Source organism: Prunus dulcis, chromosome 6 (assembly GCF_902201215.1).
Source record: "Prunus dulcis chromosome 6, ALMONDv2, whole genome shotgun sequence".
Taxonomy (NCBI): Eukaryota; Viridiplantae; Streptophyta; class Magnoliopsida; order Rosales; family Rosaceae; genus Prunus; species Prunus dulcis.
Window position 1 is genome coordinate 23,912,256 of NC_047655.1, and position 19,048 is coordinate 23,931,303.

General features: G+C 37.0%; 7 protein-coding genes across 7 annotated transcripts; 1 reads left to right on the top strand and 6 right to left on the bottom strand.

Annotated features, from left to right (window-relative positions):
• Positions 1–657: 657 nt before the first annotated feature.
• Positions 658–2,451, bottom strand: LOC117632546 (protein SRG1-like). The gene is made up of 4 exons (XM_034366054.1): positions 2,097–2,451; positions 1,744–1,991; positions 1,148–1,472; positions 658–1,054 (listed from the first exon to the last, which is right to left on the bottom strand). The coding sequence occupies exons 1-4, from the start codon at positions 2,352–2,354 to the stop codon at positions 803–805; spliced, it is 1,083 nt and encodes a 360-aa protein (XP_034221945.1). The 5' UTR covers positions 2,355–2,451; the 3' UTR covers positions 658–802.
• Positions 2,452–2,978: 527 nt separating this feature from the next.
• LOC117630505 (protein SRG1-like) lies at positions 2,979–4,864 on the bottom strand. Its single transcript, XM_034363212.1, has 4 exons — positions 4,577–4,864; positions 4,101–4,348; positions 3,542–3,866; positions 2,979–3,434 (listed from the first exon to the last, which is right to left on the bottom strand). Exons 1-4 carry the CDS (start codon positions 4,862–4,864, stop codon positions 3,183–3,185), a joined length of 1,113 nt encoding a protein of 370 aa, XP_034219103.1. The 3' UTR covers positions 2,979–3,182.
• Positions 4,865–5,398: 534 nt separating this feature from the next.
• Positions 5,399–6,579, bottom strand: LOC117632002 (thaumatin-like protein). The gene is made up of 2 exons (XM_034365360.1): positions 6,285–6,579; positions 5,399–6,184 (listed from the first exon to the last, which is right to left on the bottom strand). The coding sequence occupies exons 1-2, from the start codon at positions 6,343–6,345 to the stop codon at positions 5,511–5,513; spliced, it is 735 nt and encodes a 244-aa protein (XP_034221251.1). The 5' UTR covers positions 6,346–6,579; the 3' UTR covers positions 5,399–5,510.
• Positions 6,580–7,568: 989 nt separating this feature from the next.
• Positions 7,569–10,632, top strand: LOC117631991. The gene is made up of 12 exons (XM_034365349.1): positions 7,569–7,880; positions 7,987–8,119; positions 8,211–8,284; positions 8,370–8,416; positions 8,495–8,645; positions 8,757–8,801; positions 8,880–9,084; positions 9,166–9,227; positions 9,333–9,433; positions 9,550–9,604; positions 9,686–9,733; positions 10,072–10,632. The coding sequence occupies exons 1-12, from the start codon at positions 7,688–7,690 to the stop codon at positions 10,248–10,250; spliced, it is 1,293 nt and encodes a 430-aa protein (XP_034221240.1). The 5' UTR covers positions 7,569–7,687; the 3' UTR covers positions 10,251–10,632.
• Positions 10,633–10,840: 208 nt separating this feature from the next.
• On the bottom strand, positions 10,841–11,703 carry LOC117631992 (light-harvesting complex-like protein OHP1, chloroplastic). Its single transcript, XM_034365350.1, has 3 exons — positions 11,476–11,703; positions 11,197–11,319; positions 10,841–11,089 (listed from the first exon to the last, which is right to left on the bottom strand). Exons 1-3 carry the CDS (start codon positions 11,641–11,643, stop codon positions 11,021–11,023), a joined length of 360 nt encoding a protein of 119 aa, XP_034221241.1. The 5' UTR covers positions 11,644–11,703; the 3' UTR covers positions 10,841–11,020.
• Positions 11,704–12,555: 852 nt separating this feature from the next.
• On the bottom strand, positions 12,556–13,966 carry LOC117630506 (putative cyclin-D7-1). The gene is made up of 6 exons (XM_034363214.1): positions 13,694–13,966; positions 13,411–13,497; positions 13,191–13,289; positions 12,894–13,098; positions 12,694–12,810; positions 12,556–12,560 (listed from the first exon to the last, which is right to left on the bottom strand). The coding sequence occupies exons 1-6, from the start codon at positions 13,946–13,948 to the stop codon at positions 12,556–12,558; spliced, it is 768 nt and encodes a 255-aa protein (XP_034219105.1). The 5' UTR covers positions 13,949–13,966.
• An 840-nt stretch (positions 13,967–14,806) lies between these two features.
• Positions 14,807–17,024, bottom strand: LOC117631545 (glucose-induced degradation protein 4 homolog). The gene is made up of 7 exons (XM_034364772.1): positions 16,762–17,024; positions 16,488–16,543; positions 16,165–16,308; positions 15,654–15,727; positions 15,456–15,573; positions 15,236–15,363; positions 14,807–15,103 (listed from the first exon to the last, which is right to left on the bottom strand). The coding sequence occupies exons 1-7, from the start codon at positions 16,805–16,807 to the stop codon at positions 15,025–15,027; spliced, it is 645 nt and encodes a 214-aa protein (XP_034220663.1). The 5' UTR covers positions 16,808–17,024; the 3' UTR covers positions 14,807–15,024.
• Between the last annotated feature and the right edge of the window lie 2,024 nt (positions 17,025–19,048).

A 19,048-nucleotide genomic window follows, 5' to 3' on the forward strand; every position in this document is an offset into this window, starting at 1 on the left:
TATAATGGCCCATCTTCAATTTGGGGATGGCAATGTGTCTGGAACCTTATCAGAGACCTAATGATGCATTGTTTGCTTTTTCAGATTGGGATACCTTTTTAGAAAGGGTACTTCATTATCTATAAATAGAACAATCCTCTTGCAGTTTTATGATTCAATCAATTCACTACATATAGACTTCCATCTATAGAGAGCATTAGAGTTTTCATATTCACAAAGAGAGGTTCTTGCATAATTTAGTTCAAAGTTCCTTGTGAATTGCAGTGCTTCTTTCACAAAGAGGGGAGTCGAATGCTAGTGAACCATAAGCACCAGTGTGGGGCATAATTTGTCTTAAGATCAGAGTGTCCAACACTTACCTCGACTCAATTAAAGTTCTTCTAATTCAATTCTCCTTTTATAAAAGTATGTTATATTTGCAATATTTATTTATTTATTTTATAGCAATTTATCACTCATATTTCCAACAATGAATTCATGATTTTGAGCTGCAATTATCAATGCTAATAGGACCCTTAGCTAGAAAAAGTAAAGAAGGAATTTCAGGAATTAAAAGGACATTTTCAATCATAAAAAAACCTCTGTACTCGACTACTGAGTACTTATACAATTCCACTAGCCTAGACACGTGGCTAGCCAGCTGGAAGGAAGGTCCTATCAAATGCATATGCATGTATAGTTACATAAACGTCTTTAGTGTATAAAATATAAGAAACTTATAACTCAATTATGATGGAAGCCTTGGTTTTAATTTTTCTTTCTCCTTTTCCCTCTGGCTTTTGAAAATTAAAACATCTGCTAATCAACTTTCAATCTTCGCCGTCTGAATGTGTGCCTTCCCATTGATTTTCTTCTTAAACGCTTGCCTCAGATAATCTCCAAATCTAACTTTCTTGTACATCCGAACGGACCCTGTCGACTCCACCATGTAATCAAATGGTTCAACTTCCACATCGTCATTTGGCAAAAGAAATGATGCATATGACAATCTCGCCTTACTTTCGGTTGTCACAGCTCTGTGTTCAATGCTCTTGTACTTCCCATTACTCCATATCTGTCATAAGAAGAACAAATGTGAAGCTTAGAAAACCTTGTTCTCTTTTGTAGTTTTCTTTTTCTGCACACTTTTTGTAACCTCTTTCTTTACCTCAATAGCATCTCCAACATTCACAACGAGAGCATTTGGAATTGGCTTCACCGGAACCCATTCTCCCGCTTGTCGAATCTGTAACCCGGTCGCATTGTCTTCTTGCAAAAGTATTGTTATTGAGTTTTTGTCCGAGTGAGGACTTAGACCTAGTACTTTATCAGGCATGCAACATTGAGGATAGTAGTTCACCCGCAAAGCTTGGAGCAACTCTTTATGCAGTCCAAGAAGAGTGTCCCTCTCCATCCCCATAATTATAGATAGAGACCTTAGGAGCTCCTCTCCAACTTTTTTAACTTCACTAGAATACACCTCAATAACCTCCCTTCACAAATACAATTATTGAAAACATAGACATTAGAATTTAGTTCAGTCTTTCATGCAAGTAAGTGACTATAAATCGTGGATCATGTGTGAATCCCATGTCGGGGAATTAAAGTCTTGCATAATAGTTTAAAGGAACTTGCGCTTGTTTACCTATGCCCAATTGATTTTGGGTTGAATGCTCACATTCTAATATATTTCATTGGAGTCATTAGTATTAACAAATTTGAAGAAACAATACTCTGTTTTTCCCCTGATTTTTAGAAACTTACTTGAATTCCTTTGGTGTGGTTGGCCAAAGCTTGAGCTTTCTATACCGGGACGGGTAAACAAAGAGACTCAGCGAGTCAGACCAGTCCAGTATTTGCTTTTCTGAGACCACATGGGTATGCCCGTAGCCTTGTATGTCATCTGGTGGCATAGCAATCTTATTCTTCTCTTCCAACTCAAGCTCAAAGAACTCTGCCGCAGCATCCTTCATGGCCTGCAACACTTCTGTTGCCACTCCATGATTTACCATCTGCAGAAAAGTTTATTTAACTTAGATATGATATAACATTTTATATATATGTATATGTATATGTATATGTATATGTATATGTATGTACTCAATAGGGTAAATTACCTGAAAAAATCCCCATTCTTTGCAAGCCAGGTCAAGTTTCTTAAGCTCCTCCTTGTGCCCTTTTGAGAGCAGAGAGAAATCAATGATAGGAACCTCAGAAGAAAGATGACTAATATGATCTCCACACTTTGGCAAGTCTTCTTCATTCCTAATAAGGTATCTTTCAGGTACCAGCAAAGGGTCACTCCTTACTATTTCTTGAACATTTGGTGCTGGAAGAGATGAGCCATAAGCCGGTGCATCAGGGTTCGAAGCCATCTCTGTAAATCTAACTCTAACTGCTAAGCACCCAGATCTGATAGAACAAATATGCAAGCTCTAAATGGTCTCTGATTAGTTTTTGTTTGTATGCTAAGGGGATCTTCATCTACCCTGATTTTAATATTTCTACATATTTTGACTTTAGTTAGAAACTTGGATTTCTTTTTTATTAATTATTTTTGGAGGTTAATGTGCAGTCTTATTCTGCATTTCACTGGAAATTGAATATTAATATTCATCTCATGATTTTGGAGGTTTAATTAATGTCCACATGAGTTTGATTATGGCTAAGATATGCTTTAACTAATTCATCCCAAGGAGGTTTAACAATCCCCTCAAACAGTCAGGGTTTTGGCACAAAAACAACAGCAAAGAGAAGAACTAGCAAACCAGGGGAAAGGGAAATGGGGAAATGGATATAATAATGAGTGATGATAGGCGAGGAGCTCCTCCTTAAGACCAATGGAGTTTTCACACTCGTCAAATTCCAACAGCGTCGACAAAGTTTCAACAAAAAAGAAAAAAAAATTGACACATGTGAAAACCACATTGGTGGTAAGGAGGAGCTCCCCCTCAATTTTAAGGAGCCAATCTTTTTCCTTATTATAATCCCCTGTAATTTGGCTTTGGCTACTTGATTAGAAAGCTTGCTATTAAAATTTTATAGGGTTTCTTTCCTACATAGACAAGAAACCAAAAACTGCATCCTTGATGCTATATACTATTTTTGTATTACAAAAGCCACATAAACTGATTTGATCATTAGAGACTTGATTTTAGTCTTTTTATTTTCTCTGGTTTTCTAAAATAGAAACACCATCTTTCTTAACTTGCAGTCTTCGCCGCGTCAGTGTGTGCCTTCCCCTCCATTTTCCTCTTCAAGGATTGCCTCAGATAATCTCCATATCTAACTTTCTTGTACATTCGAAGGGATCCTGGAGACTCCACCATATGATCAAATGGTGCCACTTCAACATCATCATGTGGGAAAAGAAATGTTGCATAAGATAGCCTCGCCCTGCTTTCAGTTGTCACAGCTCTGTGCTCAATGCTTTTGTACTTTCCATTGCTCCATATCTGTCAGAGCAAAAACAAGTATGAAGCTCAAAGAAAAAAAATATTATTCTTCTCTTTTATAGTTCAATTAAGATCACTTTTCTATTTAAACTAAATGCAAGTTTTACCTCAACAACATCTCCCACATTCACAACGAGAGCGTTTGGAATTGGCTTCACCGGCACCCATTCTCCTTCTTTTCGAATCTGTAATCCGGTTACATTGTCTTCTTGCATGAGTATGGTTATGGTGCTTGTGTCAGAGTGTGGACTTTTGCCTAGTACTTTATCAGGCATGCAACATGGTGGATAGTAGTTCACAAGCACACCTTGGACCAACTCTTGATGTAGTGCAAGAAGAGCATCCTTTTCCATCCCCATAATTAGAGATATATACCTTATGAGCTCCTCTCCAACTCTTTTAACTTCAATAGAATATGCCTCAATAGCCTCCCTTCACCAATACAACATGTATTAACAAAATTGGAAGTTAGATTTTATGGGCTCAATCGTCCACACGTATGTAGATGATTCTAGACCATCGACAGGTATAAAACCCCATGCTTATTAATGGCTTTCAATCAGCTACTTATGAGTGGACTACTGAGACTACCATTTCTCTTTGAATTCATCTAATGTTTTCAAATTAAACATTACTCTATTTTTCCCCTGAGTTTTAGAAACATACTTGTATTCCTCTGGTGTGGTTGGCCAAAACTTAAGCTTTCTGTACTGAGACGGGTAAACGATAAGAAAAAGTAAATCAGACCAGTCCAGTATCTGCTCTTCTGAAACCACATACGCATGCCCGTAGCCTTGTATGTCGTCTGATGTCATAGCAACTTTATTCTTCTCTTCTACAGGAAGTTCAAAGAACTTTGCTGCAGCATCCTTCATGCCCTGCAACACTTCTGTTGCCACTCCATGATTTACCATCTGCAGCAAAGCTGATTTAACTTGACATGTTGCATTGAGAGAGTTTCTACTTGTAGGTCACTCTTTTGTGTGGAACTGTTATGATATGGATTATAAATTATAATATCAATTTGTTCACCAAATTTTCTTCCAAAATAATGTGTTATTAGTATCATACTGGACTCAGATATGAAGAAATGAAACATTGTCACATAACAAAATATGATAGATGATTTCAATATTTATTACCTGGAAAAAGCCCCATTCTTTGCAAGCCAGATCAAGTTTGGTTAGCTCCTCCTTATGTCCTCTTGAGAGCAGAGAGAAATCAATTGTAGGAATTTCAGAAGAAAGCTTACATGTATGATCTGCACCCTTTGGCATGTCCTCTTGATTTTTAATAAGGTATCTTTCAGCGACATGCAAAGGGTCACTCTTTACTATTTCTTGAACATTTGCTACCGGCAGAGACGATCCAAAAGTCGGTGCAACTGCAACCTCCTCATGAATCAATGCTACATCTGTGTATGAACCCATGTTCTCTTTCTTGGATGGTTCAGTTTAGAAGTTCATATCTAACTCTTAGAACCCAGAGTTTTATAGAGCAGTGCTCCAAATGGTGTCTGATTAGTTTTGTTTGTAAGCTGAAGTGCATCTTCATCTTGCCTGATTTTAAGATTCCTTTGTTGTTGTAACTTGTACAATTTGGAGCTTTCCTTCTGTTTTGTTTTGACATCAAATGCAGCTTAGTTGTGTTTATCGTATCGTAACGGATGTTATGCAAATCGGCTTCGAACACTCCGTAAATGTTATCTGATTAGGTACAAACAATTATCCTTAAAATTCTAACAGCTACAAGACAGACTTTCTCAAAGTTAACGGATTTAAACTAGGACACCCAATTGGCATTAAGGCCCCTCGCCAACAGGAAACTGCCATTTAATTTCTGTAAAGTAATTTCTAATGGATCACATCATTTGGTCATATTATGTGATAGTTGATGTGTGACTTAAAAGTTGGCTTCTAACAGATCATAAAAAGAAAGTAGATCCAATCTTCTAATGAAGAAAAAAAAAAAAACAGAAGAACCTCACTTTTAAGTATAGAATAGTACTACAAAAGCCATTGGCTTCATTGCAGAACAATATATTTGACAATGTCTAAAATCTCCTTCAGCCATTGCTCATTGGGCAGGGCAGAAAGTGATGACGTACCGCGAAGCCCTGCATTTGTTAAGGCTGGAAGAGTCATCAAAAGCATAGCTATAGGCCTTGGGACATATGGCCTTAAACAGATGCGCAAAAAGGGTTGGCTTGCAAGTGTTTGGATTTGCATAGCTTCCTGTGCAGCAATACCTAGCAGATTGCATAGCCAAGCAGGCACTCTTACACCCCACAACCCTGCCTCCTCTCCTCACTTCCAATGCTGATGGGCAGCAAACGTTCAAATCAACCTCACATGAGGCAACACCACAGCCTATTCCACCCCCGACCGGTTTCATTGACACAGGCAGATTAAATCCATCAACCAAGCTCACATCATAGAAATGCAGGGGTGAAGTTGATGATCCGAGTGTCATTTCAACAACGGTTGCTGGAGGCACACCCCCTTTCCCCTGACAATGTAATTGGCCAAAACAATCGCCGGTCTCACAATTGCCTTTTCCATCATTGTCAAATTGACAGCCCTGCCTGCCCCATATCCTTCCTGACCACTTCTCAGGCACATCAAGAACTAGTTCTTGGCCACTGCCGAGGTGGAAACCGCCACTTTGAGGAGTGGCTAGGCCTGCTGTGCCAAGTATACCAGGCCATATACTTTCATTGCAGTTGTTTACTAGAATGAGTTGAGCCCCATCTGCAACAAGAAAAACCCAATTAGAAACACAAAAAAGAAAACACAGTGCATGAATCAATAGAGTACAAGAAGTACATAGAAGAAGAAGATGAAGAATTACTTGTAATTGAGATTGAGGCTAAAAGGAAGAGTAGGGGGAAGAGAAAAGAGGAAGTTGGCATTGATGTCTATATGGTGAGAAAGGGACTGAGAATTGGAGAAGTACTTAATCTGAAAACACTTCACCACCACAACTATATATATAAATTGAGACAACATCAAGCTTTTTAACATCCTCTCTTAACGTCTGTTTCAGTCTCTTTTGCTTTCTTTCTCAACCCTCTTTCCACTTTTACTTTCATGATGATAAAAGGGCATATATTCATTGCTTCCCATTGAGGGCTTTCTTTTCTCCACCACTATCTATAAACAAATTTAAACTAAAATTTCTAAATTAAAAAAGAATTAACAAAAACACAGGACCTCTTTTCTGGTAGGGGTGAAGTTGAATGATGAAACTTTTACTTGGATTACTTGATCCTCAATTTATTCCTGTGAATCAAATGCTTATGAAAGCAGAAAAATTTATGAACTATTTTAAATTACAAGTAGCAGCAGCTATATTGCAAAAGTGATATCATGTTAAGATACTACAAGTAATCTTCATCATTGTTTAAGATAAAGTGATTTCTAAAACACAATTATGCATCTTCCTTTACCAAATCACATCAAATCAAAGGATCTTTCTTTTGTGTCTCGGAAGTAGGTTTCAACAGAAACTGGCATGCATGCTTCTGATTGAAAAAGTTTGATTTGGGAATATAGAAGAAGATAGAAGATCATGGACTGGCTAGGAAAAGATAGCCTCCTGATGCCCTGCATCTTAATACATGTAAAAAACAATCATTTCCAATTGATAAGAACAAAAACAAGGATTTGGAAAAGTGCTGGACACATGATAATGCAGGTAAAACAATTGTACTTAGAGGCCTCAAAACTTTTTCCAAAATTTAGTTACCAAGTGAGTTAATTAATTATATGAGTGTATAAACATGTACTAAGATAAGTGTATATACACATGTTAAATTAAAATTACCCAAAATTACCCTCATTTACGATAAAAAAATTTTCAACGCAACTACTTCATTTTAAAGGGACAAATACGCAAAACAATAGTCCATGAAAATCCAAGTAATTGAAAAACTAAAATGAAATAAGAGTTCATGCCCAACAAAAAAAATTCTTTATAGACAAGCTTGTCAATTTGAAGTAAATTGGATTTGCTAAAGAAAAGGGGTGACTTGATTTATTTATTTTTTTTCGTGGGTGAAAGGGTAAATTGAATTTGATTGAGTTTTCCCTTACAAATATAATTAAATTCGAAAATAAAATAATAAGAAAATATCAAAAAATTGATTTTCCAATTTCCCTATTATATTTTTTTGGACAACAAACAAAAACCCCTCGCATTCCAATTTGGGGTTTTGGATATTCCTATTCAGGAAGAGAAACCAGCAACCGGCAATGATTCACACCGCAGTTAAGCTATCACGAGCTGGGGCTACCGTTGCTCGAACCGCCAAGCTCGGGCCCTCCCTCCTTCAACGATCACCACCGTCCAGACTAGTTCACGATGGGATCAACGGCTCAAACGCCAACCCTGTTGCTCTTCAGATGATCAACTACGCTCTCTCTCATGCCAGGTCCCAGAAATCAGGTCCCTTTTCAACTCTCGTCTTCTCAATTTCCCATTTTTTTTCAATTTTGAAATTGAATTCTGGAATTGAAGTTTTATTTTAATTTTGGATATATGGGAAATGTAGATGAATCGTATGCACAAGGTCTGCTTGTATTGGAACAGTGCCTTTCGACTCAGCCAAGTGAAGGGCAGGACCCTGCTGGTGATAATTCAAGGGGAATGGTTTTATTGGCCATGTCCACTTTATCATCTGAAAGGTTTTTTCTTTTTTCTTTTCTTTTGGGTCATTGCAAAACCCAATCAAGTTCTATGCTTGATGGATTAAGAAACTCATATTTAATTTTTCAGAGGAAATTTTGATGAAGCAATGGATAAACTGCAAAAAGTTCAAGACTTGACCAGCTGTTCAATTGGTGTCAGGGGTAAGATTTTTTTATATTTTAATATTTTAAATTTCCTTAATAGAATGACCTATTGACTAATAAATCATTCCGGCTTTTGTTAAAGTTGCCGCCTTGGAGGCTCTTGTTGGACTTCACTTAGAGTTGGAGCAGGTAATCACCATGAGAACGATCAGAAATGTTTTCTTGTATTTTTATATGGTTTAAGTATATGTAAATGTTTTCTTATAGGATGATACCTCATCAGTGCTCGCAGATAAATTCTTAGAACTGTTGGTGAAGAACGAGCCTGGATCTAATGGTGGAGATTCTGAGGTTATACATGCTCGTGCTAGAGCAGTAAAAGGGCTTGTTGAGCTTGTCCATGGTAATACTGTGTCAGGTACAGCTAAAGGCTAACTTAGCCTTTGTCTAAATTTACTCTCACATTTGCCCCAACTAGTACATTTCTGAGTATCAGGAAAAGCAAATTCTGAATTTGGGTTCTTTGCAGCTGAGTCTTTCTTTCGAGGACTTAAGGACAACCTGGAAATCACCGGTGAGGTTCATTTTATATGTCATCGTGGCTTAGACATGACATTGGTCGACATGAGATGATAAGTTTAAAGCTATGCAGGTAGTGCTGCTTTATCCTATGGAGAATTCTTACATGCGTCACAGAAATTTTCGCTGGCAAAGGATGTCTACCAGAATGTTATTCAAGGGGTTTCCAAGAATAAAGAGTTCAGTAACTCAAATGCATTGGCAGCCTGTAATATGTCACCAGAGGAAGTTTCCCTTGCTGCTACATGTGCTTTGGGACAGCTTGAGGCTCACTTGGGGTAAGTTCTTGACTACTGTTGAGCCTTTCTTTTTTCATTTTTTAGCTAGATTGACCATGAGATTAACCTGTGTCCTTTTAGGAACTTTGCTGATGCCGAGGAGATATTGACTAGGGCTTTAACCATAACAGAGGAACATTTTGGTGTGTTGCTTTGTTATTACTTTTGTTATGAGTGATGCAAAAGTTCTCAGAATTTTTATTGAACGATCAGTTGATATCCTTGTGGTTTCCTTGATTTTTGTGTAGGCTCTCACCATCCCAAGGTTGGTGTTGTTTTAACCTGCATAGCTCTCATGTTTCGGCGTAAAGCAATGCTAGAGCATTCTAGTTCTCTTTTGATTCAAGAGGTTAGAACTTGTATATTATCCTATCTACTTCTTTCTATCAACTTTAGAATCTCGTGTTTTCTTGCTATACTTTCTTTCTATGGCCTTATTCGTCCCCCTCCCCCTACAATTGACAGGGCCTTTATAGAAGGGCGATAGAGTTGCTGAAAGCTCCACCATTTGAGACCAAAGGTATGTGTTAAGTGTGCCATAAGTTTCTCCACATTTGAGAGCGGGTAATAATTGTTCATTGCTCTTTATTGGGTTGTGTAGGTACTGAAGCAAAGGTAGATAGAAGTGATATAGTGGCCCTTGCAAGAGGTAATGGCTAAGCATCCAAATGGTTTCTCAGCATGCACTTTGAGTATAATCTTAACTAGATATTATAACCGAACAATGACCTTTTTTGCAAAATCGGCTTTGCATATTCTTACAAGAGATTTGGTATTATTGCATAGATGTTATACCAGTTTTAAGAAAAGAACAAATGTACCTAAGGAGTTGTGATAAACTTCCAGGGCTCCAATTCAAGTAGAATAGGTCTGTCTGGATGGAAGCCTGCTATGACCTTTATCATTGCAGCTATTTGACATGAAGATTTTTCAATTTAAAGATTCTAAACAGGTTGTCTGGACTGATATAGTTAATTGATTGTGTAGGCGGGTATGCAGAAGTACTTTGTGTCCAACAGAACCGAAAGGATCAAGGAGAAAAAGCAAAGAGATGGGCAGAGGCTATATGGAGAAATCGCCGGCTGTCATTGGCCCAAGCACTGGACATGTCTAATACCAATTCAGAAGTTCCAATTATAGATGCTCGAATCAGCAGGGTCCTGTAATGTCTTCATTCCCAGTATCTGCAGTGGCCGTTTGAGGTTCTCTTCTTTGGTGATATGTATCACAAGGAATGTGTAGATTTGCTCCAATCCCTCATATGCCCTTTGCACTCTGTAATGATATACAACTAGATGAGAAAATGCACCAAACACCTTCATGCGGTATCTTTACGCCATGTGAGATCATGACATGTATGTGTACCTATCTCTAGATAATGTAGAGGAATCTATGGTGGCAGCTACATGCAAGTTTGATGTACAATCCCTCAGAAAGAAATTTTGTCATCAGAGTGGTTAGCGGTCATCCGAGACTTTGTGGGACCAGGGTCTGAATTGTTGAACTAAATTTTGATTATTAATAGATCAACCCTGGTGATTTTGTTGCCGATAGACTGTAATTATCAAGCTCCATTTTAATGTGCATCAAATCTGAGTTCCGATTGACCTTAAACCAGAAGCATTGAAGATTGTACGGCATGCGAATTGGCCGAGCTCATGAAGAAAACAGAATCAAGGGTCGTCATGGACATAAGAAGATAGGAAAGATCAGAAGAGCTCATTTTAGATGCTATACCGTTTAGCCTACAAAAGAATGACAGCAATCGAAAACGAAGCATGGGGTTCCTTGCAGCATAAGTTCTATATATTACAAAGTCTGATCTGCGCACAAATTAATTTGAGGTGCAAAACAGAGCAACCCACTTGAGATGAATTACAAAATGCAGTTTTGAACCAGTGCTTGTTACAAATAAAGTTCCCCCTTTAAACAATGATCACAGAGGAATATCAAGACCTTTTCCAATTTCCACTCCAATCAACTGTAATATTCCTTTGTTCAATATCTGAAAATCATGAAACCAATATAAAACAGGTCAGCCAAAAAAACCTCAAACTTCCTCAATTTTCAAAAACCAGACCATAAAAACAAGAAGAAGAATAAGAATTTTACCAATTCTACAATGAAAGTTCCAATAAGTCCAATCATGCAAGCTCTAGAGTTCCATATTTCTGCAGTCCTGGTGAACCCAAGGAAGGGGGCCTCAAATTTTGGCTCTACTTTTGGCACCACCACCTGAAATTTTAGATGCATATTTTATGTTTTCAAAACACAAAATTATATTTCTCTCAAAAGGGTAAAATATGCATACAAATACAATATAATTGAAGAAATAAGTAAACTTTTATGACAGAATAACGGAGAGACAGGAGGAACAAATTAAAAACAAACCCCAGCAGGAAGCTTGGCAGCTTGAACTCTGAAGGCAGCACTTCTTTTGGAGGCTGTGCCAGGCAGAGCCCCATTCCGTAAAAGGCAGAGTTGCTGGTTTTGAGAATTTGCTGTTAAAACTCTGGTGGGAAGGAGAGAAGACGATATTATGGTAGATGAAGTTGCCATGGTTTCTTCTTTTTTCTGGTTTTTTGGGTTTTGTTCTATGCTATGCTATGTCTTCTTTACCTTCCTTATCCACACTCAACACACATAACACTTGGCAAAGAACTTTCCACGTCATATGCTGTATATTGTGGTGGGACCCTCTTTCTTATGGTTGGAGATTATGGATATCGTTTACCTTGTGTCTTGTGGGGTGAACTTTAATTCTTATGTGTCACATTTCATGAACTAGAAGTTCTTTAAGATATTAAGTTTTTCTTTTTTATACCAACGATATTGAAAGAACGTTGAATCTAATTTTGACATTGGGTGGAGAAATAAATGTTCTTAACTACTTAAATTATAAGTCACTTATTTAAGATAATAATTAAAATTTTATATTCTCAACAACAAACATGAGAAAAGAAAAAAATACACCAGAAATGTATAGTAACATTTACCATTAACGTTTATAATTTCATGATCCCAATTCCCCAGTCTCATCAAAATAAATTGGCAAGCTTGAGTTTGGTATCAGTCCAGCAATAGCATATATAAGAAAAGGCAACCACAATTAATGTGTAGACGTGTGGAACTAATATGCATGCAGGAGAGAAATTCTGTGTCAGGATTTTCTTGACAATCTTAATGTTTTTGAACAGTTGAGAGAAATTTATTAAATAAAAAAACATGTTTTACTGATCATCTTCTTCTCTCTTTCTCTTGTTGATCCTCCTCCCTGGTTCCGCATTGATCATGTTTCGGCCTCTCATATTAAAGAGAGAGAAATCAACATGGTTATCATAAGAGTTAATACGCTCCTTCAACAACACTGTTGTGGGACTTGAAGGGCAGAAATGGAAAATCTCGTGACCCATTAAGTTGTCCAAGCCATCAACCGATTGCTCTTCCATGATCTTATGGCATTTCACCAACTCAGCCTACATTATAAGTTCATCACAAACCAATCAATAAAACAGTAAAATATCACATATTAATTACGAAAAACAGAAGAAGAAAAAAAAACAAAAAAGGGATTTTGATGCTTAACCTTTCGATCATGATCCAAGAGACTTGTAAGACAAGTGAGGCAGGCATCAGATGTTGCTGTTGAAGTTTGTAACTTGTCCAGACTGCACCTTAGGGCAGACATGGTAATCACACTTGGCCTAAAACCCAGCAGCTTCAAATCTGGACCGTTCATATACATTGGTTGGTTTCATTTTTTTTCTTTCTATATCAGTATAATTGATATAATTAGTATATATCTGTACCTGAAATAGCTCCAAGAAGCAACTTGTTGACTCGGGCAATGAACTCTTGATGAAGTTGAGGTTTCAAAGAGTCCATGATCCGTATCAACAATTCTAGGTAAGAATAAGATGTTGTAGAAGCAAGGCGCCATCCTAATGCCTTTAGCAGCATCATTTCCATTCTTTGGATTGTGCTTGGCTCAAATAAATGGTCAAGATCTTCCATCTTCAACATATATATAGGACAGCGCAGTCAACAATGATAGAAGATGATGGCATTTCCAAGAAGTTAAACAAATTACATCAACTGATAGTTACCTGAATTTCGAGCAGCGTCGGAGTGCAGGTATCGTTGAATTTGATGGCAATGGATAAACAGGCAACAGACAACAAGTCCACCATCCAATATTCCAATCCCTGAAAATACATAGATAATGCACATTTGCAGTCAACTTTTTATCCCCAAAAAAAAAAAAACTAAAGAAATTGGAAAATTGGAAAAGTTAAAGAAAATGATGCATCGTGTTATATTTCTTACATTACAATGGTTCATAGATATGAATCGATCAAGGTAATTTGCAGCATAGAAAACAGTTCCAAGGGAGAGGTTCAACCGACTTCTACACTGGAAACACAAATAAACATATAAACAAACTAATATACATACATACATATATATATATATAGAGAGAGAGAGAGAGAGGGAGATTATTTCCATGATTCTTCAAGAAGAAATAACTCTGAACATAAGATATATGATAGTTCTTGCTTTGCTAAGAAAAGGGTAGTCTCCGACAGTTCAACTTTATATATATACTGACCTTGATAAACCAGTGAATGCTTTTAAACCTAGCAATGATCAAACTATTTGAACACAATTTCTCTGCATAGTTAGGTCCAGGCATGTAACTCATCTCCTTCCCCAAGCATATGGCAAGAGCCTGCTTAAAGTCTTCCTTAGTTGTGTACATTGATGATCCACAGTAACTGTTTGATCCACAATGATCCATTTGACTCATAGGATCATTCACAGCAGGACTTGAAGGCCACACCTCATCACAAAGCAAGCTTTCCATATATACCACCAAGTTCTGAAAAACTAGAAGCTACCCCAGTCTAGAAATTGTACAATTGTTTCAAACTTTGCTACTTGTACCATCAAATTGTGAATTCAATAATAAGGGGAGGTATCTTTTGTGTACTTTGAGTGATGAGGAAGAGAAAACGAAAGCAAACATGGTTGGAGGTTGAAATGAGGGAAGTTATATAAGAGCTGGTGGGTGGTTAGAGAGAGAGAGAGAGAAATAAAAAGAGGGCCACGTCCCTCATGAAATGGGGTAAATGCAGTGCGAGTGGGTATAGATTTTGGCTGTATTTTTTTATTATTATTATTTTTCAGATATATATATTTTTTTTACTGTAGTTACGAATTGCGTGAGCTCATGCACGAGGATGTCTCTGTGGGCTGCATTGAGGAATAAATGTCCTCATCATCATCGCATCAATGTAGTAAAAGGAGGTAAAATGCTAAGGTTGTGTTATGTGGGGTTTTGGTTGGCACTGGAACTTGAGAATGATAGACTCTGAAAGTGGGCCCTGCTTTTGGCTGATAAAGCTGTACAAGTTGAGTGTTGTGGGTCCCACGACCGTGATCGTCTTCAACGTCTGATCATGAGGGCTTGGTGATTGCCCAATTTTCATCAGTTCTTTTGGGACAAATTGTTCTAGTTTGTGTTGAATCTCCACCAAGAAAAACTGTCATTGAATGGTTTGGATGAAAACTGTCCTTGAAGTTTGGACAGCTGGATTGGGGACCACAACTTCTATTCATGGGTTTGGTTGGTATTTACCCAATTGGGCCTTTGTTGAAATTATGAAACTACATGTATATGTAATTGAAAATCTAGGGAAAAAGTTAGCATACAAGAATCATATAGAACCAAAGTTTGGATCTTTTTGCTTGTGATCATAAAAATAAATTCAACTTCTGAATTGAAAGTTTGGCTAAACATGCGTTGATTTCATATCACCCCCAAGTCAATAAGAAACGGTAATTACCAGATAAAAGTAGCTAAGGGATATTCTACAATGCTTGTACAACAAATTTCCCAAGTTGTCCAATTTCTGGTAGGATACATAGGTATATTCAACTCTATCGCAGCTCGTATGATGAAAAGCTGAAACCTTGTCTTCCCTCGTTAGTGGATTTCAGCTCAAGCTTCTGAAATGGGCTGCAGGTTGGTTCAAGTAATCTTTTATCAAACACTTTGTTGCAATGTAAGTGAAAAAATTAAAACACAAGACAATGCATGGTAAGGATAGTAAGTATACAATGGAAAAAATAAGGGAAACAGCGAGTATACCTGCTGTTAGGATCGTAATAGAAACCATTGATGGAGCCATCACTACAAGAGAAACAGACATAGTAAAAGCCAGCTATAGTCAGCCCACAGTCTGTGCTAACATTCACAAAGTATTGCTCTTTCCATCTCTGCACCAGGAAGTCAAAGACCTTATCAACGTTTCATTTGACATTTAAGAAGTGATTTTACCAATGAATAATAAAGCAATTACGTCAGTTACCATGAATATGTATTGATAGTTACTCAGATCTAATGATTTTCCGCCATCAACTTCCACATGGCTCTGTAGAGCCGAAAAAGAAGGAAACTTGGTCCAGTGCCTTATATCATCCTCTGGTCTGTAAAGAGTCAAACACATTAGCATTAACTAATTAGGTTCCATGCTTAAATATAGGTAAAAAGAACAAAAGAAACATACGTTGCTTCCCATTTTCCAGTGAAGAAAGTATAATTCTTGGTGTCAACGATCTCTCCTTCCCAAAAGGTAACTACCTAACATAAATTTAAGAAAAACAAAGTAAATACTCAGTGAAGGTTACCAAAATATCAAAATAAGGGGGGTGTCAGCTGTCTGCAATGAAATACGATCAATATGCAAGGGTAGTCTTTTTGCATCCTAATCATGCTATTAAACCCCTAATTCATATATCCTATGAGACACACGATAATCCGTGAATATCACACTGATATTGACTATGGACTACAGATTATCACAGCAGTATGAAAATCGAAATGTGATATGAAAATGCTTAAAATAAATGTCTTTCCAGACCACTATGTCAATAAATGTTGTAAAGAACAGTTCCGAAAAGACTCAGTTGTTCCTTCACTCTTTTATTTGTTAATACATTTAAGAGAAATTCTTAACCTTAATGCCAATCCTCACATGGTGACAGAAGACCAACCGAAGAAAAGCAGAAACTTCTTACCGGTGTGTCTGCCATGGGAACATTAAGGGCTTCCATGGTTCCACATAGATAACCATGTTCAAGGTCACAGCCCTGTATACGAACATTTACTCTCCAAGCTTCGTCCTTTTGCAGACTAGACACATTCTGAGTGCCGGAGAAGGCCTGCCACAGAATTATAACCTTAATGCTAGAATGCCATACTACCAGTGGTACACATTTATACTTCCAAATGTCATTTCTTATGCTCAATAAGTCAATACAGATAGGCAATTCTTAAATTTCAATTCCAGAATATATTAACCAGCAAAACAATCACAAAAGGGTCAGGGGCAAAGAGAAACCTGTCCAACGCTTAAAAGTGAGCAAGCTGAGGGAGAGGTCTGTCCACAATTTGAACCTTCACAGTAATATGTAAAATAGAATTCAAAATTCATATTTTTATGATAAAAATGGTGAGTCAAAATAATTGGAAGCAAAAACACAGTAAAGCTAGCGTCTTTGAGAGAATTCAATCCAACAACATATACCAAACAATCCAGATTTCGGCCAAAACCCTAACCCTAGGAAATGGGCAAGGCGATGTTCAAAAAGAAAGAAGGAGCGATAGAGAAGTACCTGAAAGTTGAGAAGGGGCGGAGCTCTCTGCCACTCTCACCGGCATTTCCAAATTTCAGTCAATCAAAAACGGAGTAAGCGACTCCGATCAGATGCTATGCCAAATCCAAGACACAATCCAGAGTCCGAACCAGTCCGAATGAACCCGACCCGTTACCGCCTCTTAAAATGGTTCCTCTCTATGCTTTTTCATTTTTCCTCCAGAATCTTTTCAACTAAAATTCGTTTCTCTACTTACTAATGCATATTAGAAGTCAACGTACTTTAACTTTGGTTTTTTTTTTTTTTTTTTTTGAGAAATACTTAACTTTGGTTTTTGAGGTTCCATCAAAATTTGTTTATATAAAAACTTAACATATAAATATTTAGTTATTTGTAAACATAGCTTAGGCAAGTTTGCTAGAGCAGATATGTTTACTCTACATCTGAGTTCGAATTTCTTTCCCCGTAGTTTAAAATAGAATATTCTTTTATTTTAAAAAGGCTTAAATGCTAAAATAGTCCGTGTGTTTTAGTCTGTTGGCCAATTTAGTCTATGTGTTTTCAATTTGGCTAATTTGGTCTCTGTGTTTTAGACCGTTAGCTAATGTAATTCAATCCGTTAAACTTCTATTAAAATAGGCTTAAATGTTAAAATGGTACTTGTGTTTTAGTCAATTGGCAAATTTAGTCCTTGTGTTTTTAATTTGACTAATTTAGTCCCTGTGTTTTACTCCGTTAGTCAATGTTGTCCATTTCGTTAAATTGCCGTTAAAAAATTCATTTAAAATTTTAAAAATTATTATGTTCTATTTACAAAGCAAACAAGTATGAATTAAAATAACAAAATATTAAAAAAACAATCTGGAAACCCGACAGCCTCTATGTTCTCATGCCACCACAACCACCATGAGAAGTCCCAGCCACCACCCTACTCTCTCTCTCTCTCTCTCTCTCTCTCTCTCTCTCTCTCTCTCTCTGTTTTTCAATTGTCGAATCCCAACATAGCAACCAAGTTCTTCAGTTTCTTTTCGCTGATTCTTTTGCTCTGCTCCACATTCATTGCAATAAAGTGCCTCACCTTTCAATATCATGAGTACAACAATTGGAGGTTTCTTTGATGGGTTATCTCTTGGAGCCATCAAAGAATCGGGCCCTAGCCCAGGTGAGGGGCACAAATTTACGAACCAACAAACCCTTGGAGGGATAAAGAAACCTAGCCTGAGCCCTCCCTTCCCTCCCCACAACTCCTCCATCTCTCTTTCTCTCTTCCTTTTTCCATCCCACCCACCCCCACAAAATATGAGTGAAATAAAGATTCAACATCAGTATTGGCAAGCAACTGATGGTTGTGGTGTTGGGTTGGGTGGCGACAGCAGCATGAGAGGAGGACACAGTATGTTGGTTTTTCAGAATTTCTTATTAATTTTTTTATTTTGTTATTTGTATTAATATTATAAACTGAACTTAACAATTTTTTTGTATTAATTTTTAAATTTTAATGAATTTTTTTAAAGGTAATTTAACATAATGAACAATATTGGCTAACGGAGTAAAACACGGGGACTGAATTGACCAAATTAAAAACACAGGGATTAAATTTGCCAATTGTGTAAAACACAGGGACCATTTTAACATTTAAGCCATTAAAATATTAATAAAAAATACAAATATTTGAATTCAATCTATAAAATAAATAGTTATGAAATAAAAATAAGATTTAAAAGCTAAAAGCAATTAAAAACCAAGGGACAACACTATTTCAGCAACACCCTTTCTCCCTAGCAACAACTCACCCACACACAAAAACCCCAACTCCCCAACTCCCCAAGCCACAGCCACCCACCCCACCCCACCCCTCTCATCATGCAGTCATCGCCCCACTCCCCCCAACCACATTGCTGAGCAGCCCTGCGCCCATCCAGTTTTTTTTTTTAATATCTTTTTTCTAATGCTATGTTTTAGTTATAATGAAGTTTTAAATTAATTCAATTTTTATAAATTAATTTCAACAAAATTTATAGGTTTTCAAAGGAAAAAGAAGAAGAAAAAAATTATCATGTTTATTTAATGGCAATTTTAACAAAATGGGCCATATTGGCTAACAGTGCTAAACACAGGGACCAAATTGGCCAAATTAAAAACACATGGACTAAATTGGCCAACAAAATAAGACACAAGGATTATTTTAGCATTTAAGCCTTAAAACAACGTTATTAATGTCAAAAGCAAAGATAATAAAAACACATTTCATACACATTTTTACATGGTCACTACTTGAACCAAAATTCAATAATTGTACTCAACA